This window comes from Beauveria bassiana, assembly GCF_000280675.1.
Source record: "Beauveria bassiana ARSEF 2860 unplaced genomic scaffold BBA_S00004, whole genome shotgun sequence".
In the NCBI taxonomy this organism is placed as follows: domain Eukaryota; kingdom Fungi; phylum Ascomycota; class Sordariomycetes; order Hypocreales; family Cordycipitaceae; genus Beauveria; species Beauveria bassiana.
This window is the reverse complement of record NW_007930839.1, coordinates 1,540,999-1,554,234: the sequence shown is the minus strand read 5'-3', so window position 1 is coordinate 1,554,234 and position 13,236 is coordinate 1,540,999. Positions and strand designations below refer to the sequence as shown.

Genomic DNA, 13,236 nt, shown 5'->3' with positions numbered 1-13,236 from the left:
GGTAATATAGCAGGCAGCTTGCATTTGCCTGAGTTCGGTGGCGTCTGCTCCAGCGTCCAGTACTGTTCACTGCCAAACTGCCAAATTTTTTCAGTGGGCGATATAACTAGAACCCCCCACAAAGCGTTTGGGTCCGGTTCCGTCGACCCGTTTCCCGTCTTGGGCGTTGCGTCTAATTAGTGGCGGAGTGAGCCTGTAAGAGGATAGAGTATGACCATGTGTTTGTCAATGTGGTGGATACTACTCAATGCAATTAATTGTTTTTAATCAACATTCGGTGTTTGAATTTGGCTTGCTTCAAGTGTCTGCGCATTGAGCATGCAAAGAAAAGAAAATTAGGGATTTGGCTACATGCACATGTGTTTTCAAATACAAGCCACAACCATGTACATACAAGCAAGATAGTGTAAACTCGAAGTTGTACAAGTGGCAACGACGAATGCTCCTTAATGAGTTCAATTATAGCCAACCTCCCACGAATCAATGCAAATTAATATGTACAATCTGCAATTATTTTCTTCGGCGGAATCAAGCTTGGCCTTGTTGTTGGTGGCGTCAATGCTTCGTCAGCGCCATCACCGCTCATGTCAAGTTCCGCCGTCAAGCGTCTGAGCATTTCCGTCTTTTCCTCTACATATGTCCAGAGTTTATGTTGTTGCGCCAGTGTATCTCCGCCGAATCCACGCAAAAGCTCATGCAATTGTTCGCATAGCTCGAGGGCCTTGGCAATTCTACCTTGGTCCTCGTAGCAGTGAACGAGAAACCACATTGCTTGAGCTGCACATACATTTGTTTCTCGTCAGCAAAAAGTTGCCCTCAAACTCAATACGCTATTGAATCGTCTTTGACGAGAGAAATTGAAAGTGGAGACAAAAAACGAAGAAAAAATTTTGTGCACTCACCTCGGTCGCCATGCTCACCGTCTTCGCGCTTCGACTGCTGAAAGTTTCTCTTCTCAATGACATCTTCCCAAATATCCGCAGCCTCCGAGTATCGTCCTTGGCGCCAGTACAGATGGGCAAGCCATATACGAGCCGTCAGTGTCCCGAGATGACTCTTTCCCAGGTTCCTTTCCGCAGCCGGTAGACCCTCGAGGAAAATAGCCTCTGCCTCTTCGAATTGGTTCAGAGCCGTCTTGATCTTTGCGAGCGTCAACATGGACTTTAGAGTGAGCGGGTGCTCGCGTCCCAAATCTTTGATGCGGACTTGCAGCACCTCGTCGCTCATTTGCTGCGCGAGGGAGAGCTGATGCTCGCCCTCGAAACCGTATATCCCCGCCAAGTTGTCTTTGGCCTCGAGAGTCTTTTGATGTGTAGGGCCCAAGATTCGTTCAAACCCCATATAAGCTTGTCGTTGCAATCTAATGGCCTCTGCATTGTCGAAATAACGCAGCTTCACCTTTGAAAGATTGTCCACGGCTGTCCAGGTGCTCTCATGCTCTGGACCAAAGTTTTCGTGTTTGGTTAAGTTTTGAATCACTTCTTCATGCAGCTTTTGAGCCTCACTGAGTCGGCTGCACAACAAGCAGGTTGCCCCAAGATTATCCATGACCTGCAAAGACTTGGGATGATTCATACCGTAGTATTGTCGAGCAGACTTTAGCACCTCGTGCTGCAAATTTCTCGCTTCGTTGTTCCGCGTCTGTAAAACGTAATTATGCGACAGCAAAAGAGCGATTTCTATGCCGTACTGCGACACAGGCCCAACTGTTGAGAACAAGTAATCCTTGACACGCAATTGGAGCTCCTCGGCTTTCGCATACTCGCCACACTGAAGGTACACCAGACTGAATTTGGCATATTCGGTGGCTTCGAAAGCTCTGAATTTCGGTCGAGGCATCAACCAGGACAATGGCCAAGGTCGGCGGAGAACAGCCTGGTTTTCTGCAATGCGTCTGCTGATGCTGTCCTGTAGCTTGAGCACATGCTCAACATGCAGACGAATCTGCCTTTGCATTCTGTCGTTGCGAGCCGCGTAGGCGCGCGGCGCTCTGAAGAAGACAGACTGTACTAGCACAGTGGCCGCAGCTCGGCACCAGATTGCCTGCTCACCTGTGCTGGTGCCTGGTCGCTGTCGCACCCAGGTGTGAACCAACGGATGCATCCAGTAGCTGTTGTTCTCATCTTGTAGTGTTACCATACCAAGTCGAACCAGGAGAGACAGTGCAACGCGCAACCGGTCCTCGTCGAATGGCACATCGTCTTCGTCCCGCAGAACCTCTGGAAGAATATTGCTCGAGAATGCAATCTGCCCTGCAATGGAAATCATCCATGCATGAAGTAGAGAGCGCCAGTCCCTGGGGCCAGTAAAACCTTGTGAATGTACAGAGTCGTCTGGTTCCTTGGCCTGCGCATCTTCCCGCTCCCGGCGGGGATTCATGGCTGCAGTTTTCAGCAAGTCAAGCTCAATATTCTCTCGGTGGAAAAATGAGAAAATCTTCAATAGCTGGAGGGCATCTTTTGAACGTTGGTCTTGCTTACTTTCAAGACCAACATATATCATCTCATATGATGAATAGACGCACATGCTAGATGTGTTGTCGACCTCACGACCCCGTGAGGGGCTTCGGCTTCGATTGCGACGAATCTTGTTCCAAGATCTCTCGTAGTATTCGGTATAATCGGCGAGGGAGCACAGTTTCTCCAAAATGGCCTTGCCGGCGTGAATCAGCGCGAGGGGTAGGTATCCCAGGACCTGAGCAATTTTGACAGCTTGCTTCTTGGTTGGTATCCCCCATGGGCGCGGAAATGCGGCCGCCGCCAAAAGGAGGTCACTGGCCTCTTCTTCCTCTAGCTTTTCAAAATGAAAACACAATTTGTCCTCTGTCCCATATCGTATGTTTGTCGGATTGCGAGTTGTGATTAGAATTACGCCTCTCTCACCCCCGGGAAAGCACCGCATCAGATCCATCTCTGGGTCGTCGGCATTATCTATGAGGAGCAGCCAAGGATGCTGCAGGCTGGATAACCAATTCTTGGCAGCATTTTCGTTCGGTTCAAGTCCACCAATCTTGGCAATCTTGGCAAAAGAGTGCTGAGCATTTTCGGACGAGCTTCCATCAATCCAGAATATGCCCCAAAAGCTATACAACGGTCAATATCTGAGCAGTCCTGGGTCATGAACATGTCTCACTGTTCTCTGTTATCCTGGGCAAATTTGCAGCAAAACTGAGTCTTGCCAGAGCCACCAAGACCAGTAATGATGAAGCGCTTTTGGTGTTTCTGACGTTGGCGTGATCCTCTGACGTCGAGTATAGATGCCAATTCAGCCAGCTGCTTCTGCCGACCCGTGTAGTAGCTGCTGACATTTTGAGGCGTGTAAAAGTGTTCGTTGAAGCGAATCAGAGAGGCCACTGCGTCTGCCGAAACAAGAGAGTCGTGAAGCTAAGGCGAATTAGACGCACTCCTCAACGCAGAAGCCGACAAAACTCACTTCAGTTGAATCGGAAGACTGCCTGAGCTCTTGGCGAAGCTTCCCTATTCTAGATTGCAGTTTGATGTTCTGACGTCTCAGATTTTCCGACAGATTGCCCACTGCAAGATCTTTCGGGGGGTGCGACTTGACTGTATAGTATCTAGACTGAGTCAGAATGGCTTTTCGACTGTTGCGTTTCCTGTTGTGACTTTACAAGTTCAGCGCATTGAGAAGCATTTGGAAGCCAGACTGGTAATTGACAAGACGTTGACGTATTTGCATGTAGTCGCCATCTCGACCTCTTCTCCGAATTGTTTTGCGAAGACTGTCAATCTTTCCAGTGACTTGATGGCCCTTTTTACCGACAACCTCGCTCAGCAATGCCTCGAGCTGCTCAATGGTGACTCTGCTCTGTTGTAGGAGCTGGGCCAGGTTTTTCCATAATTTCTCAGCAGGCGATCCCTCTTCAAGTGACTCATCAAAGGTACCCAGATCATGTCTCGAGTGAAAAAAGTCCTCAATCGACTCATTGACCGCGAGCAGCGAGCTGACTTCTTGACTCAGAATGGTGATTTCATCTTGAATCTTGTCAGAGGCTTCTTTGATGTCTACCAGAAAAGTAATGATGCGTATTGAAACATCAGCTACACCCACGGTTCCGGCAATAATCGAGAGAGGGTCCATGTTATCGACGCCGAATTTCACGCAAGAAAATAGATAGCCGGAGAGCTTAGAACAGAGGCGATTCTAGCATGCTGGACACGCAGAAAGCTGCAGGATTGCGTTACTCTGCGGTGAATCGGCAACAATGCCAGGCGAGACAGGTTGAAGAAGAGCGTCGAATGGGTGGTTGCATAGAGGAACGGTGGCTCAAAACTGTTTCTCCCGGCCACTTACGCTGACCGCAAAGGCCCGGGCCGCTGTATGCGGGACTGCCATTTCAGCTGATGGAGGAATAGACAAGGATAGATCAGCCTCGCTGTTGGTGATGCCCGTATCCAATCAGTATTGGCAGGGGTTGCAGCTTTACAAATTGTGGCTGGGCCAAGAGGTGCGTGCTGCGGGGTATACTGTCCTGCATTTTTCCCATGTAGGTAACCGCCGAGTAACGTGTTTCCTTGTCACAGTCTCGGTCAATAATATCCCTGTCTTTATCAATTTGAGATGCCGTCAATGATAGCCATGTGCTTCGTGGGTCGCTTGAAGACCGGGTGTAGTAGCCCAAATTGGATACCGCAGCCACCAGCTTACTTCCAATTGCACCTTTGCGCCCGCTCGATTTACGCGCCTAGTTTCAATTATAGAGAAGTAGTAGCTACCCCCTTCTGCGACTTCAGCGGCTTCATAAACACATCTTGATAGCCCAGAGAATTCCCAGTTTTGCCTCCTTCCTCGGTCGCGGATCCAGTCTGCAAGGCCTTTCAGTAGAATGGTTGTCATCACACTCATCGGACTCGCTTCTTTGATTATCGGTGGCTGGTGGCTGTATCACAATGTGTGTCTATTCGTATGTCATGCTCACCCTCATTAGCCCAACTTGAACTGGCCATACTTACTGCAATTACAGCCGTCCCGCCACTACCATGGAGAGGACAGAGGGTGCGGGCGTGTCAACATGCTGCCATCATCTTGGAAGCTGCCCTTTGGAATCGACAAATTGCTCAAAAGCCTCGAGGCAGAAAAGAATCAAAGACTTCCGTTATTTTCCCTCGAGGATCACCAAAAATATGGTGACACGTACGCTCAGTATGCCGGTGGCCTCTTTACCATCATAACGAGAGATTCGCGCAACATTTCCTCGGTGCTATCTGAGCAATTTTCCAAGTTTGGCCATGGGCAATTACGAAGCATCTGTTTCGGGCCTCTACTTGGCCAGAGCATATTTACCGAAGACGGGGCCGCTTGGAAGGCCTCAAGACGCTTACTGGCCTCTGAGCTGCACCAGCCGCACTATCCAGCTTTACATATTTTCGAGTCTCACTTCCAAGACCTTTTGCGGAGTCTCATGGAAAAGCAAAGTCAGTCATCTTCGACTTTGAATGTACGGGATGTACTGCACGACTATGCTCTGGACACTGCAACTAAACTGTTTCTGGGCAACTCTACCAATATCCTGAGTCTGCCAAGTGAAGCCAACAATGAGGGCACCCGGTTCTCAGAAGCCTTCAACAAAGCCATGCAATGGCTAGCTACAAGGGAGCGCTTCAAAATGTTTGCGTGGCTCGTCACCACACCGGCAATGCTCAAGACATTTGCTACTGCTCGCGACTCTTTAGAAAACATGATTTCCGAGTCGCAGCGAGCCGAAGCCAGCGATTTGAGCAAGTCGGCCTTTGCAGATTTCCTCGGAAAGTCAACCGGAATGAGCAAGGCCAGAGACGAGCTGATGAGTCTCCTAGTCGCAGGCCGCGACTCCAATGCGAGCCTCTTGTGCTGGCTAGTGTACGCGCTCGCGCGAGAGCACGAGGTGCTGGAAAAGCTTCGAGCTGAAGTAACGTCAATCCTCGGAACCGATTCTGATTACTTGCCAGATGATGCTCATCTCGCAAAGATGCGATATCTGGATGACGTTGTGAATGAGACGCTGCGTCTCTTCCCCGCAGTGCCACTCAATGGTCGACTATGTTCAACATCGACAACACTTCCGGCTGGCGGCGGCGAATCTGGGGAAGAGCCCATCTACGTTCCCAAGGGCACATTGATATGTCTTTCTACGTTTGCCTGTCAGCGATCTACCAAGTACTATGGAAGCGATGCTCACGAGTTTCGACCCGAGCGGTGGCAGCAAGTAGACGCCAAAGTGCGAACTAGTGACTTTACTTTTCACCCCTTCATCGGAGGGCCTCGCAAATGTCTTGGAGGTAGGTCATCAAGCCAATACATTGGCGCTCATGACATGGTTGTTTATGCGGTAAAAGGTCACTAATCTTTTGGCAGAGCGTTTCGCAATCAAATTAGCCAAATACACCATCTGTCGCTTGGTACAGTCGTGCAGCATCATTACGGTCGGCAAAGACGAATTGGCAGCTGGGTCTAATTGGCAAGAAAATACTCGATACCACAACGGCTTGACCATGTCTCCTGGTGACGGCGTTTTTGTTCAGTTGGAGCTGAGATAGTTGGCCATTAACAGTTGGCCATTCACCACCGGGTTATTTACTGGGACGTGGAGCGCCTCGTAGATAGCCATGTACGCTGCAGAGCCAGGCCATCTCCAGTGACTGTAAGAGAGAGGCTCTTCACGAGGGTGTCAGTTAATAAAACGAAAAATTCCAGTGGGTACAGTCCTTCCACAAGCAAAATCTTAGTATCTGGGAGGATTCTGAGCACAGAATAGCAGTAGTCAATTAGCTACTTTGACCAAGAACAAGAACACTAATAATATAGAAAAGTCTTTTTAAACCTTCAACGCTATCCAGTCAAGTAACTAAAAATGTGCATTTGCTTCCAATATCTCTGGCATTTCTAATAAAATGGAGTAACCAGAAGAAAGAACAGAAAAGCCCAATTTCTTGAAAAGTGTTGGTGATGAGCTCAGACCAAGACTAGCACAACGGGTGTCTGTCGCTTCCTCGCATCTCAAGTCAGTAGAAATGTATCTAAAAACACTCACTCGTTGACGTGAGCAAGATCTGCTGCTGGCAATGAGGGCTTCTCTGTTGCACAGGGCTCATCCTTTCTATCCGGCTCATAGGAAAGTACCCTAAAGCTTTTCTGCGAGACGTCTTCAGACCACTCATCGCCGTAGACAGCCTCAGCCGTTCGCCTCAAGCGGGTCACGAAATCAAAGGTGGACTCATGATTCTCGTCTGAAGAGTCCTCGGCGCTATATCCCCACGAGCCGTCATTTTTGACCTCGAAGAACCGGCCAGCAACAGCTTGAAAGGCTGTGGTTGTCTGACGGTCAGCTATTGACCCCTTCCGGCGACGGAGCCTGTAGTCAATAAAATAGAAGATGGGGGTCTTCTCTCTTCCCCAGGCCATACGTTGGCAGATGTGGGTGATTCGTGCTTTGTCGTGTTTCGTCCGCCAGTGCGTTCCAATCTCAAAGGCGAACTTGTTGATGCAATCCATGGACGAACGCTCGCCGGGGCGCACGCAGTCGATGTTTTCAAGCCGAAGCCGTAAAAGAAGGCTGAAACAAAGGAGATTTCGCGGACAAAAGACAAACAAGTCTCTATCTGGCACAAAAGTAAATCGGCGTGTTTCAGAACGATCGTCCGTCGAAATTCCGGTCGATGCTGATGCGAAGCCGCTGGTACGCTGAGACTGCCCTCCAGCACTCGACAGGCCCGCGCCGCCGCTGGGCGCATTTTGGTTTCGGTTCAATCTCTTCATCATTTGTTTCATGACGTACCGCGATTCCCGACACGTCACCCACAAGCTGCTGTCCTGTTCAGAAGTCGATTTCGCGCCGTGTTGCCAGGACAAATCCACCTGGTTGCAACCATTACGATGGGGGGCGCAAGTCATTGGCCTGAAAGCGATAGATCTAGAAGAGAACGGGTGACGTCGGTTTTCAAAAATGAAGAAATTTACCCCTGCGATGCTCCGGTCGACAACAGCGCCCTCCCACACCCTGAGCCTGATCTCTGGCGGCAGACTTGGAAAGAGGTGAAACGAATTAGCCATGTTGCTTAGCTGTAGTGTGGTGAATAGAGAGAAGAAAAGAATAGTTGGTAAGATGCACATCTTTCCCTGACTGGGTGCCGGGTCCGAATAGTCATAGGCTCAACCCGGATATTCATGCTGGTGTAAGTCCGTCTGGTGGCTGTCGTGTGGCGTCGGAGCATCAAATTTCATTCCGCCACGATAGTGTTTCTCTTACTCAATGCTATTGAATTAGATAGAGGGGTGTAAAGATACTCAGAACGGCAAATGTGAATTCTTGCCATAATGTCCGCTGTGGGCAAATAACTGCGAGGTCGACAGCAGGAGCGAAATGCGAAGACGACGGATAGAGACATCGGTGCTCAACAGTCTTTAAAGCAACACTTTGCTTGTATGGTTTCTAAATTCATATCTCATCCTCTTCCTCTGTCTTTCAGACTGGATGCAGCCTACAAATCTAGCTTCAGTATTCGAGGTACATGGCTGCATTTGTCGACCCGGTTATACCAAAGAAGCTGCCGAAACACGTAACACTTGACTAATTCTAGAATAATTCTTTTTGCTATATTTTTTTTTTTTGGTGGCTTGCTTGTTGATACAGAAAAAGTATAACCAGCTCAGCAACTGTATCCGTCTTTCAAAGAGAAAAGAGATAGTCAACCCAAAGACTGGACCGAGTTCGCCGCGGTATTCAAACAGAAAGGAAACCCGAGCTAGAGAATAAGATTACAAGGATAAAATTTTACTGCATAAACCCTTTCATTATTAAAAAACAGTACTTTTTGTTGTGGCTGCTAGAGTGCGCACCCCATCTCGTCAACCCACTTGCAAAGCCACCACCAAAAAACACGGCATCACCCGCTTTGGCTTCCCGGTCCCCATGTTCTTTACCTCACCACCAAAGAAACAAAAAAAGGTAAAACATCACCGAGCCCGCGTGACGGCGCATCTGGAACAATGGCCTCTCACCCTTACTACCCCCTCGACGCCATCCTTGCCGGGTACGAGCCCAATGCCCTCGCGCTGCCCACCGTGCTCGCCCTTTTTGGCAGCCTCGCCGGCGCCGTCGTCCTCGTCGCCTACACGGCAGCCGCGCGGCAACCGGGTTTGCGCTCGCTAGACCGCTTCGCCGCCGCTTGGTTTGCGCTTTGTAAGTGGCTTTACTCCCTTTCCGTTTTACGGTAAGTCCAATTGACGAACCTGGCTGACAATGTCTCCTCCTCCCATAGGCGCGTTTCTGCATCTTTGCTTTGAAGGCAAGACCCCCCTCATTGCCCCCGTTATGCCATGTGGACAATCTATGCCATGTGGATAGATTATGCCATGTGGACAGATTGTGCCATGTCAACAGAGACTAATTCCTTCCCAAGGCTACTTCATTTACTACAAAGGCGAGCTAGTCAGCCAACACACTCTGTTTGCTATGCTGTGGAAAGAGTACACCCTTTCCGACTCTCGCTACCTCACTGGCGATGTCTTTACACTCTGCATCGAGACCATCACCGTCGTACGTCTTTTCTCCTGTCTCTTTGAAACCTCGTCACGCTTCCTGCGCAATCCAACTTACCGATAACCAGTTCGCCTGGGGACCCCTGTCCCTCTTCACCACACTCTCCATCATCTTCCGCTCGCCTAGCCGCCACTTTCTGCAGGTCCTGATCTGCATGGCGCACCTCTACGGCGTCCTGCTCTACTACAGCACCAACTGGGCCGATTACCGCTTCACCGGCGTCTCTTACAGCCGCCCCGAGTTCCTATACTACTGGGTCTACTATGTGGGCTTCAACGCGCCTTGGTTCTTTGTGCCTCTCGGTAAAAGCTTGCTCAAGGCCCCTTCTCGTCGACCAGCTGATCAGGTTTTGCTAACCCCGAATATATAGGCCTGCTTCATGACAGTTGGTCCCAGATTACCAGCGCAATTGTGTTTCAAAGAGACGCCCAGCTTGCCGCCAAAAAGCAGTAATACCCATTAGCCGACACTGATCCAGTCATCAACACATAGCATCTTGCATAAATTCTTTTCAAATGCATTGTTTGCTATTTCTAGTCAGATTTTACCATTGATCCCTGGCCAATACTCCGCAAGATACACATCCTTTTGTCTCGCTATAAACCAAAATTCTTGCTTGTTGTTACACGGTCGCCTGCAACCTCTCCAGGCGCGAAGTCACGGCGTCTACCAGCGCAGTCTCGCGCGACAGCAGCCCTTGCACCTGTTGCAGTTTGTTGCGGCGGATATCCTGTGGGATCCGCAGCTCCGGCGTCAGAGGTGCCTCTAGCTGGCCACTCTTCTTGAGCGCTTCCACATCAGCCACGAGCTCAGACTGAAGCTTCTTAACACTCTCCAATCGCTTCCACAGCTCCTGCGACTGTATCCTGACATCACCTGCCTCTTCGGAAGCGGTGGGGCCCGAGACGCTGGCGTCAAGCGCGCGCACCTCCTCCATAAAGGCTCGTTCCTTGTTGCTCAGGTCTCGCGTGGTGGCCTTGCCAACAATCTTGCGAAGGTTCTCGACACGCTCAGCAATAGCCTTTTGTCGCTTTTGTGCTTCGGAAATGCGACGTTCGTACATGTCATTGTCGGTTTCACCGTCACGGTCGACACCCCTGATCGTGTCAATTTTTCCCTTCACCTCGTTGGCCTTGGACACTTGTTGCTTCAGCTCACTTTGCAGGAGCTCGCACCGTCTGAAAATCTCAGCAGCAGACACCCCAAGCTTGTATGTCTCGTCGCTCAAGACCTTGTGAGCATCTGTAAAGATTTGCAAAGTCAAGGGACTAAGTTTCACCTCTTGATTTACTACAGTCTTGTGGCGCGACGTGCGTAGTCTTTCCAAGAGCAAAGGCAGTGATGACCCTTGGTCAAACACATGCGGCGGGTTGTAGACGGGGCGAGGCTCGTAAAAATGAAGAGGAGCCATGCTAGCTTCGCGCTCACGCTCGGGGCTAGCCTCGCGGTGAACAGGAACGACGTCCAACTCGGGGCTTTCAAAGGTGACGGCGATGGGTTCGTAAGGGGTGGCTGAGAGGAGGAAATAGCCAACATCTGGGTCTCGAAGGACAATGCACCCTGCAAGTGGCTCAGCAGCATCTGCGACAGGCTGGGCATAGATTCTCTCTCTGCTCGATTGAGAGTTGACAAGCAGCCCGATTCTGAAGTCTGTGCCAGCCTCAAAGTCTCCTGAAAGCTCGCCTTCAAGGCGAAAGATCCACGATGCAAGTGAGATAAAAGTGATAGCGGCGTGATGTGTGACAAAGAAACTATACCGTGACAGTGCATCGGCGCTGAACACAGGCCAGCTCTCCTCCGTCACTTCGGCGGGAGCCATGGTATCCATTGCCTGGAATGCAAGGAGTGACGGAGTCTTGGCTTCTCCAAAAAGCTTGCTGCTTTTGGACTTGGTTCTTGGCGGCAACCATTGCGCTTGAACATTGTCCATATCCAGATAAACACGCACCTGGCCGCTAGTAGATAGCAGGCAGATGACAGCCAGTGAGAGGCCTTCTTGATCGCTGTCGTCGAGGTCAAGTTCATACTCATCATCCTCTCCGATCATCAGATCCTCGGTTTCCGTCTTTTTGCCAATGACCAATATATCAGTGATGGACGTGTCTAGGTCGTCACCGGTCTCGGGATCAGAGACAAGGTCAAACGGTCCTTGAAGGCGAGGAGTGACACCAGGGCGGGAGGGTCGGGTATAGACTTCAACGGGAGGGTCTCCGAGAATGGCGCTGTCGATGATCTGGGGCTCTTGGGAGTCCAAATCACCCATCCACTGGAGCTGCTGCTGAGCCAGAAGTTTTTCGTTTTCGTCTACCAAAGCATCGTCCTCAATGCTGCCGACAGTAGCGACGATAGAGACTGAAAGTGAGGGAATGAGCGTGGGAGGGGGCGCCCAGCGCTGTGGCAGGAGTGGGCAGAGGGCGTATACATCTCCCTCACGCATCGCCACCCAAAGCGTCATTGGGTTCCAACCTCCCGTCCCCTTGCTTGCGAAGCTTGCTGCCGCGACCTCCATCTCAAAGGAATCCGGGGAAAAACCCTTGTTCGTGGCCGAAGTCGAGGCTGAGAAATCCTGATCCAGAGTCGTGCCGTCTGCCAGCTTCCTCAGATCGATGGAGGTTGTCGGGGTATCAAAGGACCAGCGATCACTGGTGGACAGCTCCCAAACTCTGACAATCGCGTCGGCCGTCACAGTGACTATGCAGGATCCATTGACTCCTAGCGGGTGCCAGATCGCGGACATGATGGGTGACCGCGATGTGACGTGGGTAGTAGGGCCAAGGGTAAAAATCTTGGGCTTCAGCGGAGCAGTATCATCGCTTGTCAGGTGCGAGGAGTCGGGTATCGTGCATATGTGGATAGTGTGAGTCGTGAGAATGGCGAGAAGGTTGGTATTTGGGGAGATGATGAGCTGTCGTATTTCGTCGGCAACTGGGACTTTGATTGTCTTGACGCTGCTTGTTAATGTCTAGTACCAAACATCTTCAATGGTGGCACGACTTACTCTCAGACCCCCAAAAGCTTCAATACTCGGAATATCCTCCATATTCAGGGTGATATCTTCGCGCTTGACACGATTATTGGAGCCACGACGCTCCCTCGGGTGATTGTTGGACCAATCCTCCTTGATGTACGCCAAGTCTCCCCACCGAATTTCCTTGCCCACGGCCACAAAGACCTCGGTGCCGCGTCGCGCAATCGTCCGTCTCGGGCCCAGAGTAGTCTTCTTGCCCGCGTACGGCGACGCGAGAGCCCGCGAGCGTGCGGCCTCGGGTGAGGGCTCGAAGAGCTGGTGCCCGGGGGCATTTTTCGACAGCCAAGCGGCCGAATAGCACTTGACCTTGGGCATTCTCGCCTCGTCGCGCCAGAAGAGCACGGCGGAGAAATCAGTGATGTAAACAAAAAAAGGAAGAGTATAACGATTTCAGTCCGACCTCGGAGTCTGAGCTGCCCCGAGCAAGCGTGAAGGGTGATGTTTGTGGAAACACTGGTGGGCGGTAGACAACTTTTATAGGTAGAAAGGCTGGGAGGCGCGGCACGGTGCAAGCCAAAAAGCGCGGCCTCCTCTGGTTTTTGTTAGCGCCTCAGTGTGTGGCCAGATCCCGATGAGGTTGTTCAGCGTGCAGCATTGATTCATGAAATCTGAGATTACAAAAATATAAACAAAAGCTTGTCTGTCTTATTCTTTGCTTCAATCCCCACCTTCT

At 50.7% G+C, this 13,236-nt stretch overlaps 5 protein-coding genes across 5 annotated transcripts; 2 read left to right on the top strand and 3 right to left on the bottom strand.

The window, feature by feature from the left end:
• Nucleotides 1–490: 490 nt before the first annotated feature.
• On the bottom strand, nucleotides 491–4,098 carry BBA_02276 (tetratricopeptide repeat domain-containing protein; the record flags this gene model as incomplete). Its single annotated transcript, XM_008597373.1, has 5 exons — nucleotides 491–777; nucleotides 903–3,082; nucleotides 3,133–3,383; nucleotides 3,433–3,574; nucleotides 3,629–4,098. The coding sequence occupies 5 exons, from the start codon at nucleotides 4,096–4,098 to the stop codon at nucleotides 491–493; spliced, it is 3,330 nt and encodes a 1,109-aa protein (XP_008595595.1).
• A 931-nt stretch (nucleotides 4,099–5,029) lies between these two features.
• On the top strand, nucleotides 5,030–6,533 carry BBA_02275 (Cytochrome P450 CYP5202A1; the record flags this gene model as incomplete). The annotated part of the gene is made up of 2 exons (XM_008597372.1): nucleotides 5,030–6,275; nucleotides 6,352–6,533. The coding sequence occupies 2 exons, from the start codon at nucleotides 5,030–5,032 to the stop codon at nucleotides 6,531–6,533; spliced, it is 1,428 nt and encodes a 475-aa protein (XP_008595594.1).
• A 490-nt stretch (nucleotides 6,534–7,023) lies between these two features.
• BBA_02274 (uncharacterized protein) lies at nucleotides 7,024–7,752 on the bottom strand (the record flags this gene model as incomplete). The annotated part of the gene is made up of 1 exon (XM_008597371.1): nucleotides 7,024–7,752. One exon carries the CDS (start codon nucleotides 7,750–7,752, stop codon nucleotides 7,024–7,026), a length of 729 nt encoding a protein of 242 aa, XP_008595593.1.
• Nucleotides 7,753–8,982: 1,230 nt separating this feature from the next.
• On the top strand, nucleotides 8,983–9,988 carry BBA_02273 (EBDP2-like protein; the record flags this gene model as incomplete). Its single annotated transcript, XM_008597370.1, has 4 exons — nucleotides 8,983–9,175; nucleotides 9,396–9,532; nucleotides 9,603–9,837; nucleotides 9,906–9,988. The coding sequence occupies 4 exons, from the start codon at nucleotides 8,983–8,985 to the stop codon at nucleotides 9,986–9,988; spliced, it is 648 nt and encodes a 215-aa protein (XP_008595592.1).
• A 169-nt stretch (nucleotides 9,989–10,157) lies between these two features.
• On the bottom strand, nucleotides 10,158–12,878 carry BBA_02272 (nuclear pore complex protein An-Nup82; the record flags this gene model as incomplete). The annotated part of the gene is made up of 2 exons (XM_008597369.1): nucleotides 10,158–12,497; nucleotides 12,534–12,878. The coding sequence occupies 2 exons, from the start codon at nucleotides 12,876–12,878 to the stop codon at nucleotides 10,158–10,160; spliced, it is 2,685 nt and encodes an 894-aa protein (XP_008595591.1).
• Nucleotides 12,879–13,236: the final 358 nt, after the last annotated feature.